The 16,235-nt window shown below is 43.8% G+C and overlaps 7 protein-coding genes across 7 annotated transcripts; 5 read left to right on the top strand and 2 right to left on the bottom strand. All coding sequences in view use genetic code 12, as the record gives it.

The window, feature by feature from the left end:
• Positions 1–2,220: 2,220 nt before the first annotated feature.
• On the top strand, positions 2,221–4,206 carry KNS1 (serine/threonine protein kinase; the record flags this gene model as incomplete). The annotated part of the gene is made up of 1 exon (XM_034155537.1): positions 2,221–4,206. One exon carries the CDS (start codon positions 2,221–2,223, stop codon positions 4,204–4,206), a length of 1,986 nt encoding a protein of 661 aa, XP_034012372.1.
• A 1,803-nt stretch (positions 4,207–6,009) lies between these two features.
• Positions 6,010–9,312, top strand: FUN31 (serine/threonine protein kinase; the record flags this gene model as incomplete). The annotated part of the gene is made up of 1 exon (XM_034155536.1): positions 6,010–9,312. The coding sequence occupies one exon, from the start codon at positions 6,010–6,012 to the stop codon at positions 9,310–9,312; it is 3,303 nt and encodes a 1,100-aa protein (XP_034012371.1).
• A 93-nt stretch (positions 9,313–9,405) lies between these two features.
• Positions 9,406–10,059, top strand: SLU7 (mRNA splicing protein; the record flags this gene model as incomplete). The annotated part of the gene is made up of 1 exon (XM_034155534.1): positions 9,406–10,059. One exon carries the CDS (start codon positions 9,406–9,408, stop codon positions 10,057–10,059), a length of 654 nt encoding a protein of 217 aa, XP_034012370.1.
• Positions 10,060–10,639: 580 nt separating this feature from the next.
• Positions 10,640–11,686, top strand: TRY6 (Try6p; the record flags this gene model as incomplete). Its single annotated transcript, XM_034155533.1, has 1 exon — positions 10,640–11,686. The coding sequence occupies one exon, from the start codon at positions 10,640–10,642 to the stop codon at positions 11,684–11,686; it is 1,047 nt and encodes a 348-aa protein (XP_034012369.1).
• An 18-nt stretch (positions 11,687–11,704) lies between these two features.
• Positions 11,705–12,496, bottom strand: DIURU_002837 (NEDD8 ligase; the record flags this gene model as incomplete). The annotated part of the gene is made up of 1 exon (XM_034155532.1): positions 11,705–12,496. One exon carries the CDS (start codon positions 12,494–12,496, stop codon positions 11,705–11,707), a length of 792 nt encoding a protein of 263 aa, XP_034012368.1.
• Positions 12,497–12,656: 160 nt separating this feature from the next.
• On the top strand, positions 12,657–14,861 carry DIURU_002836 (anaphase promoting complex subunit 2; the record flags this gene model as incomplete). The annotated part of the gene is made up of 1 exon (XM_034155531.1): positions 12,657–14,861. One exon carries the CDS (start codon positions 12,657–12,659, stop codon positions 14,859–14,861), a length of 2,205 nt encoding a protein of 734 aa, XP_034012367.1.
• Positions 14,862–14,886: 25 nt separating this feature from the next.
• Positions 14,887–16,074, bottom strand: DIURU_002835 (uncharacterized protein; the record flags this gene model as incomplete). The annotated part of the gene is made up of 1 exon (XM_034155530.1): positions 14,887–16,074. The coding sequence occupies one exon, from the start codon at positions 16,072–16,074 to the stop codon at positions 14,887–14,889; it is 1,188 nt and encodes a 395-aa protein (XP_034012366.1).
• Between the last annotated feature and the right edge of the window lie 161 nt (positions 16,075–16,235).

Raw genomic sequence — 16,235 nt, 5'->3', positions numbered from 1 at the left:
CTGCAGGACGTTAGCACCAGGTAGAGCTTGGTGCATATTGGGGCGAGACTAAAAGCTGGGCATTATTCAGTATGATGCAGTTCTTATGGAATTTGATATAATTGTCGCTCTTAAAGGGTAAAGACAGTCAGTGGGCCATATGATCTCAGGACTAAAAAAATTCAAGTCACCCTCCGACATTTTGACGCACAAAGACTCAGCCTTTTCATTAAGCGTGGGAGATGATTACGGATTATACGAAAAAGCTTCTGCAATTGCCATACAAATGGTAGTTGTTAGCAAAAAAAGTTGGCATTAATGTCAAGTTTCAAAAATACAAGTTTGGGCGCTGCTGCTATTGTTTTCATCATTTTGTACACGGCTTACGTCGGCTTTAGCGCTTACATTGTATGCCACAAAGGGTTCAAGCTGATTTACACATTGTTGTGCTTCTATGGAATTATACGGTGGGGTGGTCAGTTGTGTGGCATAGTTTTGGCGGTGGTGGGGGATAAGTTCTGGCGCTGGAAGATTGCCTACGTGGTACTCAGTAATCAAGGGTTCATTTTTTTAATTCTCGCCAGTTTCAATTATATTACCAAAGCGGAACGAAAGTATTTTGGGGTGTCTCGTCTTGATCCACGTTCGGCCCACGAAAGGGAATTGTACGTGCCTCGGGGAGGGAGGCTGCTTTTCGGGATTTTCCATTTGTTGTTAATTGTCGGTACAGTCCTCATCATTTATGGCAGTACGTCTTTAGCCTCGACCCTGCTTGATGATCATGCCACAGTCACAAGAGCCCGAATAATAAGAACTGTGGGACTGAGTATTATTTTGGCACTTGACCTTTTGACCTTTTATTTCGCCTGGAATATGTATCGTACAAAGGGGGTTCGTCACCAGCCTGAACTTAATATATTAGCGTTCGTGGCACCATTCTTGATAATACGAGGAGTCTACAGTATCTTAACGATATACGTTGCCCCATTGAAGGTGTTGGAGTTCTCACTGACAGCAACCCTGCTGGTGATTGGGGAATATGTCATGGGGGTCCTGATGGAGTTCATTAGCGCGGTATTATTGATCTCGGTGTACTACGCGTTACCTCAAGGGCTGACTGATGAACAATCCCATGAATCACACGACATGAATTATGTAAAACACTACGCTTGAATACATTTAAGTCTACAATCTCGAGATGCTAACAACGTAGCGTGCAATAGCTTTAGCTCGCATTTGAGAACCTGATGTGTTAGCCTAAATTGGCAGTTGGCCCCCTCATAATAACGATCTCTGACACCCTCACTTCTGCCACCGCCACGTGGATCCCCTAAGGAAGCACGTGCAGTAGCGAGAATAGTGGTGGCCTATGGGGAACTCCATTAGCGATTCACTGAAGTTATAGAGAAGGACGAATTTCATTATTGAGGGAGGTAACGTCCATCGTTAGCGGGGGTGGGGCTGAGGGTCATGTGCCTGTCTGTAACGTCGGAAGTTTTATCGGCAAAATTCGCACATATCAAGCGGCTATTGAAGAGGACTGATTTGTTGAAAAATTCTTGTGGGTGGACTTTATTCTATCCTATCCTGCGGGACACCTTTCGGTATCTTCCATGTCCGGCGATGTGTGTCACCCGTGCTCCTTGTTGCGCGACAGTGATGCATAATATAGCCGCACCCCAGGACTAATGACAGAAGTCCAACCTCGAAATAGTGCCTAAAATTCGTATAGAAATTTACTACTTCGATGATGGTTGAAGTAACTGTCATGGTCACAGTGGCAAAACGCAGAAGACACGTTGATACTATCGGTACCCCCTCTCCCCCCTCTATTCTCAGCAACTTTAACGATAGAATTGTAGGGTGAGCACACCTATGCAGGCGCACCTGCACCTAGGCGGCAAGCACGCCCACCCCTATAGACGAAACCCCTCAGTGGCATAAAACCAGGATATTCAACCAAAGTTATTGCCCACTTGGGTTTTCAAGGAACAACTGAGACTTCTATCCACTTTGCAAACAGGAGTGGCAACCATTTTGCCACCACTTCGCCCGAGACTCGTCAAAGCTTAAGCTTGGGCCGTTTCCTTGGACGCCGTCGAACACAAAATTCCACCGGGTATATTCAGAGGAGAAGAGATCTTCATCTGCTTTAGTTGAACTTTCGCCAAAATAGACGCCGTGTACAATCCGCTCATGTCCCTTATATCCAACAGGAAGCGTCCGAGAGGGCTATCTGAAATGCAATCGGGAACACAGCTCAAGCTGATTCACTTGGAGCTCAGTGATAGCGCCCTGATGCTGTCCCTGCTGCTGAATGCTGACGATCAATTTAATTTCAGTCTGGGGTCCAACCAACTGACGCTGCACCTGAGCCAGCATGCTTACGGTATTAACAACCACGCCACCCAATTGTCTTCAGGGAATCAGAACGGATCATTCAACGCAAACCCCAACAAAGTCAAATACAGGCGACCTCGATTGCGTGTACCGCAATATCTGGGTCACGATTCTCTGGTCGATGCTCCGATGCTTCAACCAAGTGACGATGAAGACATTGTTTTGATGGAAGAACGAGATTTCTTTGTGAGTGCTGGTCGCAACAACCTGGACTCTTTGTTATATGACTATGATTCCTTGTCAGCGTACAACATGTTCAACGTGCACAATCAGACGCCACTGATTCCCTACGGTCTGGTACCTCCAAGTATTGACAGCACTGTAACTAATGGTCAGTTTTCGGTTAACACTTTTGATCATCACAAGAAAAAACAGAGAACGAATTCATTACCACAATTGCCACAAGTGAAATGCTTCTATCACAAGCTTCCAAATAACTATGTCATACAGACACCCAAACTCGGAAATGTCAAAACAAATGTGATTCCTCATCAACGAAATTTACCACCTTGTGATGACGACCAAGGACATTACATCATCAAAATTAATGAGGTTTTTGCTAATCGATTCGTGATCATCAAGTTATTAGGACAAGGTACGTTCGGTAAAGTTGTCCAAGCTTATGATAAAGTGAATCGTCAGCATGTGGCGATAAAGATAATTCGTAACATTCAGAAGTATCGGGATGCGGCACGGATTGAGCTTCGGATATTGTCAACTCTCAAAAAGTTTGATAATGACAACTTGAATCATTGCTTGCACCTTCGTGAATGTTTCGACTACAGAGGACATATCTGCATTGTAACCGATCTATTGAAGCAACTGTTATATGACTTCTTGGAGCTGAACAAATTTATTGCTTTCCCTGGTTCACAAATTCAAGCCATTGCTAAACAGCTTATTCGAAGCGTGACGTTTTTACACGATTTAAATTTGATTCATACAGATTTGAAGCCGGAGAATATCCTTTTACATGATGATGGTTATTCAAAGAAGCCCTTGACCCTGAGCACTTTGATAACTGCATTTTTGGCGATTCAGCTGTTACAAAAGCATCACAATCTGCCAAAAGTTCCACGTACACTGCGGATACTATCAAATCCGTTGATTCAAATTATTGACTTTGGGCTGGGAATATTTGACGACGAATATCACTCACTGATTGTTCTGACTAGACATTATCGTGCACCCGAGATTGTATTAGGAACGGGCTGGTCCTTTCCTTGTGATTGCTGGTCAATCGGCTGTATTTTAGTTGAACTCGTGATAGGTGAACCTCTTTTCAAAACGCATGATAATTTGGAACACTTGGCAATGATTGAGAAAGTTTGCGGCTATCCCATCGATAAACTGATGGTCCAACTGTCAAAAGAAAAAGGTAATGAGTGTGGACTTGAATATTTCACCAAAGCATATATTCCAGACGCACATCGCATGACTGATGGTGAGGAGGAGGACGATTACAGTGGCGATTGTGATGATGACGTTATTTTTGATGATGTGGCAACACTGCATCGTCTGTTACGCCTTATGTTTCCCACACTGCTGACTCCAGAGAAGTTTGTCAAGCTGGTAGCTGAACTCGATCGCATTGACGTTTTCATTTCTAAACGGATTGGGTTGGATATCAACTTTGACTATTCGCTCCTGCTCAACTATCAAAAGAATAAGCACTTGATGAATTTTGGCAATTTCACATTTTGGTGGTTTTTCATTGACTTGTTGAAAAAGTTGTTCATTATCAACCCTGAGGAAAGATTGACAGCGCTTGAAGCGCTCAATCATCCTTGGTTTAATTTAGGGATCGAGGACGAAGGTACCGTGTAGAGCGCGGTTCTTTTCGATTCTAGTCATCCATTTTCTTATGAGGTATACTCAGTGTGGTAAGTATGTCAACGACGCTTCAATATATAGCGATCTAGACTATTAGCGTGTGTTGCATAAATTTATTCAATTCTACATTTGTGCTTAGTTATGTTGGTAGGCACTCTAAGCTTCTCATCCATTCGGAAAGGCAGCTTTCGGGATATTGCTAGTCGGCCGCGCCACTCCCCGGGCCCTATCTTTCACTGCGAATCCAAAGTTGGTTTCCAATGGCTCAAAACGTGTTTTCATTTTTGAGTCGCGAAACACTTGTGAAAACACACGAGCCCACCCCCCTTACCCCCGCAAAGTGTTTGACGACGATGAGCCGAAATCTGCTGATTTCGACGCTGTCAGATAATCTGATGGAATCGACAAACCGGCTTATTTCAAGTCTACAAGAGCAGCCGATCAAACAACCGGCGAGTTCATCAAACGTTGAACCAGATAACGTGATTAGAGTACTGATCAACAAAGAAAGCTCTCAACCGCTGTTGTACCCGCTAATCCAGGAGCCAGACAACACGTCCAGTGTGTACTCTACGGAAACCATTGAGCAAATCTCACCTAACCCGTCAACACGTCCTACTCAAGCATCTACCACTGAAAACACAACCTTACCTTCTGAGAACGGTGACGTGTTACTTTCACCGCAGCTGGATCTGCTGACGTCGTCTAATCCCTTCATCAAGAAAGCACCAAAGTTTACTGTAAAGCGAATTGACCTGCAGTCCAAAAAGAATACTGTCAGCCTTGCTAGCTCGATGGATCCGAGTCAAATTAAAGACAAAGATAGATTGTTGGCGGCGCAAAAGAAGCATGACGCGTATACAAATCGTATCTCAAAAATTGAGAAGGAGATTGTATTTTTGCTGAATTTATTACCACCGTACAATGTTGAAATCGATTATGCCACAAGAACCAAGATAACAAGGGCAATTGAAAAGTTGCGCATGAAGCAAGATGAACTAATGCGAAAGAAATATGACTTGGGAATAACAATTCTGCGCTTATGGAGGGGACATGATGAGAATGACTTGTGGGTAAAAGGGTTTTCAAACTCTTAATGCTTGCACTAATTTTGCGCACTACGATCATCACAATGTCGAAGAAGAGGGTTTGATTGAAAACATCAAGAGTGGCCAGCTCGTAAAGGTTGGGTTCGTATATTGATAAAAGATTGACAAGGTGCTATTTGCTTGCGCAATATTTAACTAATACAACAAACTAATGGAGGACCTTGAAAATTTTGTTGACAAGATTCATATATTGTACAATCGCTGTCGCATGATGTCGACTTTCCGTAGTGGTGAAACTAGTTCTAATTGATAGAAAGCTTTCTTTGATGTTATGACGTTATGGTAAATGATATCCTTCTTTTCATAAGGTCCCGTTTTGAGGTGGTACGCACTACTATAGAGCCTTGTTGTTCACCGTGCGCATCTCGTACAGGTGTACAGCTCTCATGCTGACATCATCCCCTCACACGGCGTAGCCATCCTATAATAATTCCTACACCTAAAACTCGCGGTTCAAAATAGGGATCTTTTGTTAACCACGAATTAGGGGTCTATACCTTAAAGACAAATAGTCAACTCACACCATCCTATTTGAATTTGGTGAAGGTTAACTGGAATCTGGAAATCAGCAAAAACTCGGTTTTTGAGCTTCCATATTGCCTCCAATTTACCTCGCAAACGGGAGAAAAAAACCATCCTTGAGTTGATTGAAAAAACCCGACTGATTGTCTTTGACGGCCCAGACTTGATGACCACTCCTGCGCCATCGTCGCTAGCAACACAGCCCCTGTTCTACATCTACGATGAGGATGAACGATCTCAGGTGCTGTCGCTGGCCCCGCTTGCTCAAGGGCTGTCGCAATTGGAGCTGCTTCTTACAATACCAATCGAGCTGACTCATTCTTATTCCTACGCCCAACTCCTGCCACATTCCCTTGCTCTTCGGCTCAACATCCTCAAAAGATCTCTAGAGATCCTCAAAGATCGGCCAAACTTGGTTCGACTGCTTGTACCTGAAGACAATGATGAATCCGACGATTGGATGCCTCCAATATATCCCACACTCTCAAATCAACTGGTTCAATCATTCAAAACATCCATCTTCAAGCACAAAAACAATTCACAAGACGTGGTATCGGGATCGCCCAACTCGGCGCAGATGGTGCCACCAAATGCACTGTCAGCGGCTCTTGCTGCACTTTTTCGCCCACCAATTCGTCGTCTGGATTCATTTCCCGTGGAGAAGGTGTTGAGCACCGGTAAATCTAATCAGCCCATAGGTCGTACTGTCAGTGCATCTCATGACTCCACTCAAATATCGGAGCTTATTGGTATGATACAAAGTGATTCTGAACAATTGATGAGAGACACTGATGTGGCAAAAAAATTACATAACTTGTCACTTTCACGAATTCTGCACATTTTAGAAGATGAACTGGCTGTGAAGAAGAAGTTGTTGTACGCTCTTGCGACGCCTTTCGTTGACCACCCACAAAACACAGCGCTCCTTCTCGCTGAGACCAATCAGATGCCAAAATCTCCATCAATGCAGCCTCTGCTGCTTGCATTGAACACGTTGACCCTGGGAGTTCCACTGGCCCCGCCGGGCAGCACAAACCCAACTCGTGTATTCCACGCTCAATCCAAGAAAAATGCACCACAACTGGTATTTACTGTGTCAATGGATATGCCTTGGGAAGTGAAAGCTGCTAACGACTTGGCATGTATTATGTTTGGGGTACTGAAAGCTCAATTCAAATCTCTCACACTTATGGATTTGATTGCCCCTCAATTTCGTGACTTTGTGTTTCAACGTTTGAATCGCTGTTTATATGCTGAATCATTTTCAAAGCGCCAACTGAACTTAGAGGTAATTGAGGCCGTTCGAAAAGATATTATATTTGCCGGTGAGATTGTCGCCATATCCAAACCAGGCCTGCGAAACTTTACATATACTTCACTTTGGGCCAAAAGGAAAGGGTCGCTTATCATATGCATGTTTGACCAAATCCATTGCGATGCTTTTGACGTCGTGGTACAGGTGCCAAGTGCATCAGTCTCAGATGTAAAACAAATTACTGGTGATTTCGTTCTGTTTTCTAATCAATGGGACTCGTTGGCTCTGATACTGAGCTCGTTAACCGATGACATAAAGAAATCTACAGATGTCGAAGCCGCACTGTCTATTGTGAGTCACAGACGATACTACACTTTGACTACCGTCGATGAGGATGGTGCCCATCCCAATGTGCCCTGCGCTGTCATAGCGACAGCAATGGAACTGGATCATGATGAATCAATGAAACTCAAAATTCATGCTCTTCCCTACATTGCCGGGATGTTCGTTATCAATTCCAAGTTTCACGTGTTGTCGTGCAATAACGCCATCGCTAGAAATTTATTGGGAATCCTGGCACCCGATGTTTATGACAAGCTGCTCGATTTACTTATTCCCAAATTCTCTCAAATTCTCAACTACGGTGTTGAAGCTAGTGGTATTTCCATCGTGCCTGGTTTGGTTTTGCCGGAACACTTTTTTCGAAAATATGACGCTGTTTTAAGGCTGAAAGAATTGGGATCTCTGTCGCTGGAGTTACAGGAGGAGCTTTTCTTTTCTTCAACGGGTATCGAAGCGATACATCGTGATGGAGGAGTACTCTATGTCGATGTTCAATTACGTGTTCTGAGCGTTGACACGTTTGTGATTTGGGTCACATACTCAAGGCCAGTGAGTAAAATAAAAGGCACGGGGCCAGAAAATGTAAGTGTGAACCACGAAACAATTGAGCATGAGTCACAACTGTTAATTCCAGTTCCTTTAGATGAGCACCCATCGCTTCATACAGTCCTTCATCGACGCACGGTTACGACAAGTGAGCTGGTGTCACCTAGTTTACCTCAAAGTGAAGTCATGGGGGATAAGGATGACATAGCTTATGATCCTCCCAAACTCCAGCGAAACAAGCTGGTTCGAAAGGCTAAGGCTGGGACTTTTGCGTTTCCTGTTAAATTCCTCACTGACAAAACTCGGAACGAACTCCATTTTAAGCTGAGAAATGTCCTGATGGATGAAGGCGTTATTGCACTGACCGATGAGACGTCAGAAAAGCTTCAAGTTTCAACAATAACGACACATCTGCCATTCCATATTTACTCAGAGACTGAAATGCTCAAACTAGAGAATGACCAGTTAAAGAAAGTCATGGCCGAACTGAGGTTGTGGCCCAGAGAGATTGGGACCAGTCGACGTACCAAAAAGTTCAATGAATTTGTTGTGGAAAAAGAAATGGGCGAGGGTGCCTATGGCAAGGTAGTATTGGCACATCACAAGGAGGATAACAATTATCGAGTCATCATCAAATGCATTGACAAAGAGAGAATTTTGGTGGACACATGGGTACGAGACCGCCAACTAGGCACTATTCCATCGGAAATTCAAATCATGAATACACTCAACGCTGAACCGCATCCTAATATCATGAAAATCGTTGATTTCTTTGAGGATAGCAAATACTACTATCTTGAAACACCTATTTTCGGCAATCCACCAGCGATTGATCTCTTCGATTATATTGAGGTCAAGTCAGACATGACTGAGGACGAATGCCGTTTCATATTCCGTCAGATTTGCTCGCTGATATATCATTTGCATAAACATGGCATCGTTCATCGAGATATAAAGGATGAGAACATCATCGTCGACGAAAATCGTATCATCAAGCTCATTGATTTTGGACTGGCAGGTTATAGCAAACAAGGTCCTTTTGATGTGTTTGTGGGTACAATTGACTACGCTCTGCCAGAAGTTTTAAGAGGCGAGCGATATGAGGGTAAGCCTCAAGATATTTGGGCGTTAGGAATTCTATTATACACAATGTTGTATAAGGAAAACCCTTTTTATAACGTTGATGAGATCATGGAAGGTGACCTTCGCATACCATATGTCATTTCTCAGGGTTCTCTATCATTGGTAAAGCGAATTCTCCAAAGAGATATCGACCAACGTCCAACTATTACCGACATCGTTGAGGATGATTGGCTTCGTTTATAAACATATAGATTCATGCATTTTCCAATTTTACGTTTCGACTTGATCATCCACCACGTTTTTTGTCATTTCTCGATTTCGCATTGTGCGATCACGATGTCTCATATACCCCATTACGTTAAGGCGTCTAGATGGTACGAGAACAAAGGAGAGACTCATGATTTCAAAGCTGAGGGGGATGAACTGATAGATCAAGGTGAAGCTACAGTGGGGAAGGGTATCATCAACGAAGAACTGTGGGCTACAAAGCGAGATAAGTGGTTAAATTATGACTTGGAGCAGTGGGAGAAAACATTGAAATCATGGCGGGATCGTGATACAGCAGGGGTGGCTGACGATTCTGATGATACTGACTACGAGCTTGAATTAATCGAATTAGGGCTTACGGTTGAGGACTTCAAAACCAATATCAAACGGAATTCAACGGAGCAGATCATGCGCGACCGCAGCGATATCGCCGCGTATATTCATAATATATCGGCTAAAGCTGATGGCAAAATACAACTCAAGTACGATCCCAAGACTCGCACAATCATTAGCGGGGGTGAAGGCGTCTTCGCGTCTGAGAGCGAATTCGCCAAAGGAAATGGTGATGAGGCCGTCTTTTCGTGGGAAAAACGAGATCAGGTTCCAAAAGAGATCTCCAACGATCATGCCGCGAAATTAATGATGGAACAAGTCACACGAAGGCAAAATCAAAGGGCAAGTAAGCAACACGAAAAGAGGCGGAAAATCCTGCGCATAGAGTAACACACGTTGCTGTTGATAACGCACCTACCTTCCCCGAGGTGGCGTGCCCTCGTGTGCAACCACGTTGGCAACAATGCCCACACGATTTTGCAAAAGCAATAAGCAACGTGATAAGCTCGGGAATTCCGGACATTTGATCTCAACGAATTATCATATAAGCTAACTACAATGTGACTCTATTAGTCATTAAATATGTCTTCAGTAAAGATATCCGTCGATTTTTCCGCTTCGACAGCGTTAAAATTGAGGTAGTTTGAACCACATGGCGGAGTTGTTCACCTTTGACACATCACTGCATGCAGAACACAAGGTCCACGGGGTCCAAAGAAATCCCATAGTTATTAGGAAAGACTACGATAATCACGGTATGATTGTACCTGAGTAAATCTTATCTACGCTCTTCTCATTGCATTCTGTCACTTGTTTGATTCTCTTTTACTTTATTTGACATCGCGCTTAGGTCAGCCATGGGGCGTACACGTGGGTCCAGATGTCGTGTGACAAACCAAGAAATTAAAAGGGCACACGTTTCCAAGCCTCTTATTAATAGATCCACCTCTGCTGTATCCAGGCACACACCATGAGTTTGCCCGGCCCTCCCGTTCTAAAGACCACCATTATTCATCTAAATAAGGATTTGGATGGGGATAACTCAAACTATGAGATCTTGACTAACGACTACTTGGAAAATGGCGAGGAACTGGCGACTTCCACCGAGTCGGGACTTTCGTTCCAAGCACCAGCTCCAAAGAAAAAGCGGCGGCGCAGTCTGGCCAATATCGATCTGGAAGAATTGGCCAAAAGAAAACATGAAACCAAGCAACTACACCTGATCATTGAAAAACGCCGGCGAATCAAGATCAACCGTGAGTTTGAAGCTCTCAAATACTTGATTCCTGCTTGCCGTAATCAAGGCGGATCATCACTGCCGCAAATAAAAGCTCGTGGAAGTACCAATAACGGGAACAAAATTGATGGCATGTATAAACTCACAATTTTAAAGCTGCTGGTTGAGTACATACTTTACCTACATCACATCATTCGCCGTCAACATGAGCAGCTCACCAGAAATGATCCGGGATATCAGTTCGATATTGATTTCGCTTCAATACCACTCGATGTTAATCAATATCGAGATATCGATAAGGAGTTCACTTTCAGCTCTTTGCTTACCGAGGAGTACCGACCATCTTCAATAACGAAAATACCCGAACATGATATTATTGAGCCAATCAGTGACGCTTATAGCAGCGGAACTCAGAGTCCGAACAACTCGCCAAACTTTTATCCTGCCTGCAGCAAATATACCACCAACCGACGGGTGCTGAACCCAATCCTGCCACACACTACTGCGATGAGCAGTAAGTTTAGTGCTCACTCTTCTCCAGCGATGCGACCATCACGATCAACCGCTTCATCGAAATTCAAGCTTCCAGACCCTGCCTTGTCTTCTGTCGATCACTCGCTTGTATCAGGAGCAGTATTTGATCCTGCGTTTGCCGGAGACAATCCCTCAGTACTACTGGCATTAGGTGAGCTCGAAGCTGCTGACGAGGTCAAAGATGAGGACGCTGGTCGAACCCTTCTCTCGATGAAGAAACTGAGCATAGGTAATCTCCTTAATTAAATAGTTCTATGCAATGATTCACGCTTCCGGTAACGATCCCGCATCACGCAAATACTCAACGTATAAGTCGACGACCAGGGGGTATGACAGCTCCTCATTCCACTTCGAGAACGTCTCAGGATCATCGTCAACAACCTCCAAGAAAAACTCCAAGGTCATTATCCACATATCCTTGCTAACTTGATGCTTCCATTCCTCAAGCACAAAGGAACACCATTGATCCAATCTCTCCCGTGACTTTTCGCCATGAATTATAAGTGGAAACAACAATTTCCAATATTCAACAGCGTCTTCTGCTTTGAGCAACTTCTGATTCGGAACCAGCATGAGGAATCCAAACGTATAGGCATACATCTTCTTGAACTGTTGAACATTAGCGACAATTTCCTCGCTGTAATTATCCAAGTACTCTCGCATCTCTGTCAACAGCTCCTTTTTCAACGATCCCCATACATTCAAGAATTCTGAGACCTCAAAGACGCCCAACTCTGGCAGATGTAAGAGATATGCAAGTACCAATGCTCGATAGTCTTCAGGTTCCACGCCCAAATCTGATATATATTGGAGGGTGCCATCGATCTCAATTCTGTCAGGCTTAGAGGGGTCCCGATACGTGTCAGCAACTTCCTTAAGTTTCTGAGTGATTTGGGTTGGCGGATTCTGCGATGTCTGCTGATGATCGAAATACGCCTGGATCCCTAACTCAACGTTCTTGGGGTATCGTGTCTGGTACTCTTTAGCCACCGCCTGTGACAGTCCTGTCACATCGATAAACTGTGATATGTATTTGTCCGATCTGAAGAACGGCATCGCTAATGGTGGCAATGCTAGGTTCGTCCCAGCCGTATTGACTATGAATTTTCCAACGCTGCGTGCGGGCAGATCAAAATTGCCGAGATAAATCACGCACAAACACTCTACTCACCTTCAGATATAAACAGAATAAAGGCTAGCCACGACATAAAAATACATGGAGGTTTATTTGAATGCCCCCACTACCAAAACGATGATGGCTTCACTGCAACACATCGAAACCATAATCCCTCAGCCAACATTGCAAGGTTTATGCGACAATATTCATGATAATGACAATGATATCGATTTGCTATTGGACTGGTTGAGACCGTTTTACCCTACAACAAATGCTACACCCATTGAACCACTGCCTAGAATTAAGCTGGCCATGAGACTGTGTCTTAAGGACGATGTGTCGGTTCATGAATTTGTGAAGTTGTATATCAATTCCATTGCCCGTGCTTTCAGTCAACACTGGGTATATGGTGATCTACTGTTGAAGGAGCACCTTCAAAGAATCAGACAGATTCATCAATACTACTCATTCTATTGCAGACACCTCCGACTTTCAGGATATCCAGCTGAGCTTCTCTCTTCAAGCATTGATTCCAATCTACGAGAGTATATACTCAACACTGACTTTTTGATGAAGTTCAATATTTGGACTCAAAGTTATTTCTTTGAGGATATCGAAATGACTCCATGTGGTCTGGTACCTGAGGTCATTAGTACACTTCTGGAGTCACTGTTGAAACAGGTAGTATATTCCACAATCATCACGGATGCTATGTCTAAAATCATTGGATATGTTCATCGGGAATGCAGGCGGCAATGGTCGAAGCAATGCCTTCCTCAAATCACTGAGTTCGTTGTACATCGACTCTGCCCTAAAATTTCCACTGTCACTCTCGACGGAAATTATGTTGACGAGTTAATGAAGATAGCCCATGATCAGTTAGTCAAACTTCGGATTGAAGAGATTTTTGATATTGTTTATCACCACCCAGGCAGTATCGTTGCGCTTGAAGAACTTTACATGTGTCTTCACATTAAACCGCTTCATCATGATAATGCCACGGATGTGAATATGCTGACGGTGGCTCACCTTGTGAATGTTAGCATATCAAGTCAGGCATATCAGCGTAATAAGTTGGTTGAAGTATTCATCAATCGAAGTCGCCAAATGCTATTACACTCTGGACGACATACTGTGAGCGTTATTTTATTTTACACTCGCACTATTAAGGCCTTTTTAATAATAGATCCTCGGGGTGTATTATTAGACAAGGTGGCAAGACCAATTCGAAACTATATCAAGCTGCGTTCGGACGTTATCAACAAGTTGGTGCACGGAATGTTAGATGATTCTGGCTCTAACGATTTGAAAGAACTTGCAATCGAGTTCCGGAAGGGGCACTCCGCTTTTCAAAACAGTCACGAAACTGATGATATGAATTGGAACCCGGATCCAATTGATGCACTACCCGATTTCAAGAAGGGCAAAGTCGCAGATGTGATTGAGCTGTTAGTATCCATTTTCGACTCCCGGAACACATTCATTGACGAGTTTACAGCGTGTTTCTCCTCAAGATTGTTGTCAAATTTTGAATCTCAAATTGATGATACTATTGCAAATTTGACTTTATTGAAAGCACGATTTGGTCGAGACCTGTTTTCTGAATTGGATGTGATGGTGCGCGACATTCAAGAAAGTAGTCGTATCAGTCGCTGGATCAGTATGGACGGATTTCATGGTTCAGTATTATCCGGTCATTACTGGAATAATCTTGAGCTGAACGTAACATTTACATTACCATCAGACTTACTTAAGAGATTTGAGCTGTACAACGCACAATACAGTGCACATCGGCGGGGACGCAAACTCAAACTTATCCCCCACTTGGGTCATGTGTCTGTTAAGCTTGTCTTCAATAATGGCATCTCTCAAAAGTTCGATGTTACTCCATTACAGGCTACTGTTATACAGGCATTTAACGAAGACGCGGAGGAGTTGTCGCCTTCAATTGTTGCCCAGCGGTGTGGTATGCTAGAATATAATGCAGCTCAAGCACTTCAATTTTGGGTCAAAATGAAGGTCTTGAGGTCACTTCCCAATGCCATGTATGTGGTGAACGAGAACTACGAGCAGATCGAGCTGCCAGAAGCTCGTGTCATTTTCCCATTTGTCCAAACTATCTTGGAGAACATCAAAGTCATATCTTTTGCCAGACTCAAGCCACTTCTTTCATTAACTGTTCCAAGGACGGATCTAGACATTGGTGATATGGACGATGATAGATTACGGACTGTCCTCCGTGAGCTAGTAGATTTTGGAAGGATTAGTATGGAAGGGCTTACTTATAAACTTTCAAGCTCTTGACATGTGAGGCTGCCTATAAATCGTATCATTTCTTATCACTACCGCCCTTTTTGGCATGATCAACCTGCAGTTGACGCTCTTGGTAATCCGCCAGTGGCTGCCATTTGCGTGTGGCTTTGATTTCGTCTAAGTTGTACCCAGGAACTCTTATGCCCCAATTGCGCTCTAAATTCAACTGCATGTCACGCATGTCGATGAGATCGACTTTACGATGTTTAGCAAGCTTGCAGGCAAAGGAAGTTACCTGAGTTACAAACTCATCAGCAAGATCAATTAGTAAATCTTCAACATCGCCATCCATCATATTACCACCTCGATTTATTGTATTGACGTCACCCTCGTCAACACTAAGCAGGTTGACAACCTCTTGTAGTTTTCTTTTTTGAAGCATACGCCCCAGCAGATCGCCTTGGTAACCAGAGTAGTAGTCACTCATGTGATACATTGGCAGTTGTCGGATCTGAGAATTCTGTTGACTATAATAATTGCCCAGAGGTGTGGTCGACAGTACACCTCGACCTGGTATAGATGATGAAGACACCAGAGGAGTGATTTGTGTCGAGACTGGTCTTGCAACCAGAATCGCGGTAGGTGCTCTGACTGCGGCCGCTCGCGGTGGCTGCACTCTGAGTTGTGGAATGGGCAGGTTGCGATAGTTTGGGTTTGCCGCGATAGGTGGAGGTGATTGTGAATTTGATCGACCACCCGTTGGTTGTCCCCGTGTCTCAGGAGCAGGAGACAGAATCCGTTGGTTGCTCAAGATATTGGCAATTTTATTGAACGTGGGCTTGAGCTTTACCAACTCCCTGTCGTAATTTGCAATGACCTCCGGATCTGTTTCTTTTCGCTTAAGTTCTTCAAGAGAGTCGATTCGTGCTCTCACTTCTTGAAATGTCACTTTTAATTGACTGATCTTCTTTTCTAAACTGGCATTCGGCAGCGGCTGATTGATGCTAGATGCGGTAAGTGGTGTCAGTGGTCGGGATGGCATAGAGTTGATGGCCTGAGTGATAGATGGGTCTTCAGTTTGGCTGCCTTCTTGTTGGGTACGTTGCTGATTGTACTGAAGTAGAAGTTGTCTGTAACGCTCAGCCTTCTGGAAATGTTCTTGGGCCTTTTCTTGATCGTTTCCTGCAGCTTGGTAATGAGCTAGCTCTTGTTTAAGCCCCTGAACCAAGGTATTGGCTTCCTGCGACGTTATTTGCTTGCTCATAATGACCAGAACTCAGAAACGCCGGTTTGGAACTTTCAGTGCGGCGCGTGAAGATGAGTGTCTATGTGTACATGCGTATTATATTTTGCGAACTACTGGCAACGGTAGTTGATAAAAGCGTTTATTCGAGGTTGGATTGTTTGAGCTCCGTAGTGCTCAAC

This window comes from Diutina rugosa (genome assembly GCF_008704595.1).
Source record: "Diutina rugosa strain CBS 613 chromosome Unknown scaffold7_size311281, whole genome shotgun sequence".
Lineage (NCBI taxonomy): Eukaryota > Fungi > Ascomycota > Pichiomycetes > Serinales > Debaryomycetaceae > Diutina > Diutina rugosa.
This window is presented reverse-complemented; position numbering and strand designations above follow the sequence as displayed.